Source organism: Apis dorsata, unplaced genomic scaffold, assembly GCF_000469605.1.
Source record: "Apis dorsata unplaced genomic scaffold, Apis dorsata 1.3 scaffold_808, whole genome shotgun sequence".
Lineage (NCBI taxonomy): Eukaryota > Metazoa > Arthropoda > Insecta > Hymenoptera > Apidae > Apis > Apis dorsata.
Genome location: NW_006263947.1, coordinates 11,729 through 13,035, shown reverse-complemented (window position 1 = coordinate 13,035; position 1,307 = coordinate 11,729). Strand labels below are relative to the sequence as shown.

The window sequence follows — 1,307 nt, the reverse complement described above, 5'->3', positions numbered from 1 at the left end:
ATAAATTTTATTAGTAATTATTATTAATTAAAAATTTAATTAGTAATTAATATTTCATTTAAAATATATATATTATTATTATAAATATATATATATATTACAATTTCACTGAGTAATTTGTTTCTTGTCACCATTACAAATAATATATTTTATTTGTGTAATCGCTGACTCATCTTATAGATATGTAAGAGCTAATAATATGCATATATCTTTAGATCTTATACATTTCTAATTTAAAATTATGATTTTTTTAAATATACTTGTCAAGTTTTATCTAAGATATTATAAAATTTCTTATATTTTAATTTATATTAATTATTTATATTATTTAAATTATCTTATATATAATTTATTCTTAATTTATATTTTTACTTCATTAAATATATTTTCAATATATTATAAAATTTCTATTTCTAAATTAATCAAGAAAAAGTATTAATTCATATATAATCAAAAAAAATGTTGATTATATACATATATATATATTTTTATATGCATATAATTTATTTATGTATTATATATGTATATAATTTAATTAGCATTTGAATAGCAAAAGTTGATAAACAATTAACAATAAAATATTTATAATTACCGCACAATCCATCAATATAAATTGCAATTCATCTTCCTTAAATGCATTTCGTCCATTTTTTTCATAAGCTGACCAAATGTTACTTGTAATAGCAGCAGTTACTCTTGCATCCTTATCACCATAACCACTATAAGCTAATAAACCACCATCTCTATTTAATAATCTGAAATGCATTTTTATTTAATATTTAATTATCAAATTTTATCATTTTTTTTTAGTTATAATAGAAATAAAAAAATATTGAATTTATTTATATAATTATGTATATTTGACTTATTTTTCATAAAATTATATATTTATCAAATTAATTAAGTTTAGAAAATATATATAAAGCAATAAAAAAAATTGATGTATTTTACTTACAATGTATTTTCTACACCGCCAGTATTAGCTTGACTTAGCACTTGTGTTAAAGCTTTTGGTTTTAACATAATTTTATAAATAATAAATACAAATTTCTTTTTTCTGTTATTTTTTTAAATTAATTTTTTTATTTCACCGTAAATTTTGTATGATATAATAACAAGCACAGCCTACTTTCGATACAACCTATAATAAAAGTAAATTTGGCAACAATGCTGAATTTATATACACTCAAATCCTGATATAGTCATTCAAGTTACTAAAAATTTAGCTTCATCGTGCAATTTTATAAAATATTCGTATCAATATATATTGTCATGAAAAATGAAATATTATATGAATCATCAAAAAT

At 17.6% G+C, this 1,307-nt stretch overlaps 1 protein-coding gene across 1 annotated transcript in view; it reads right to left on the bottom strand.

Moving 5' to 3' along the window:
• The window catches only part of LOC102679845 (ragulator complex protein LAMTOR2), a 2,201-nt gene extending 969 nt beyond the window's left edge, over window positions 1-1,232 (bottom strand). The window contains exons 1-2 of the mRNA XM_006623028.2: window positions 956-1,232; window positions 593-755 (exon numbers count right to left, since the gene is read on the bottom strand). Of these exons, the coding sequence (XP_006623091.1) occupies window positions 593-755; window positions 956-1,023 (231 nt within the window). The 5' untranslated portion in view covers window positions 1,024-1,232. The remainder of the gene's footprint in view (window positions 1-592; window positions 756-955) is intronic.
• Between the last annotated feature and the right edge of the window lie 75 nt (window positions 1,233-1,307).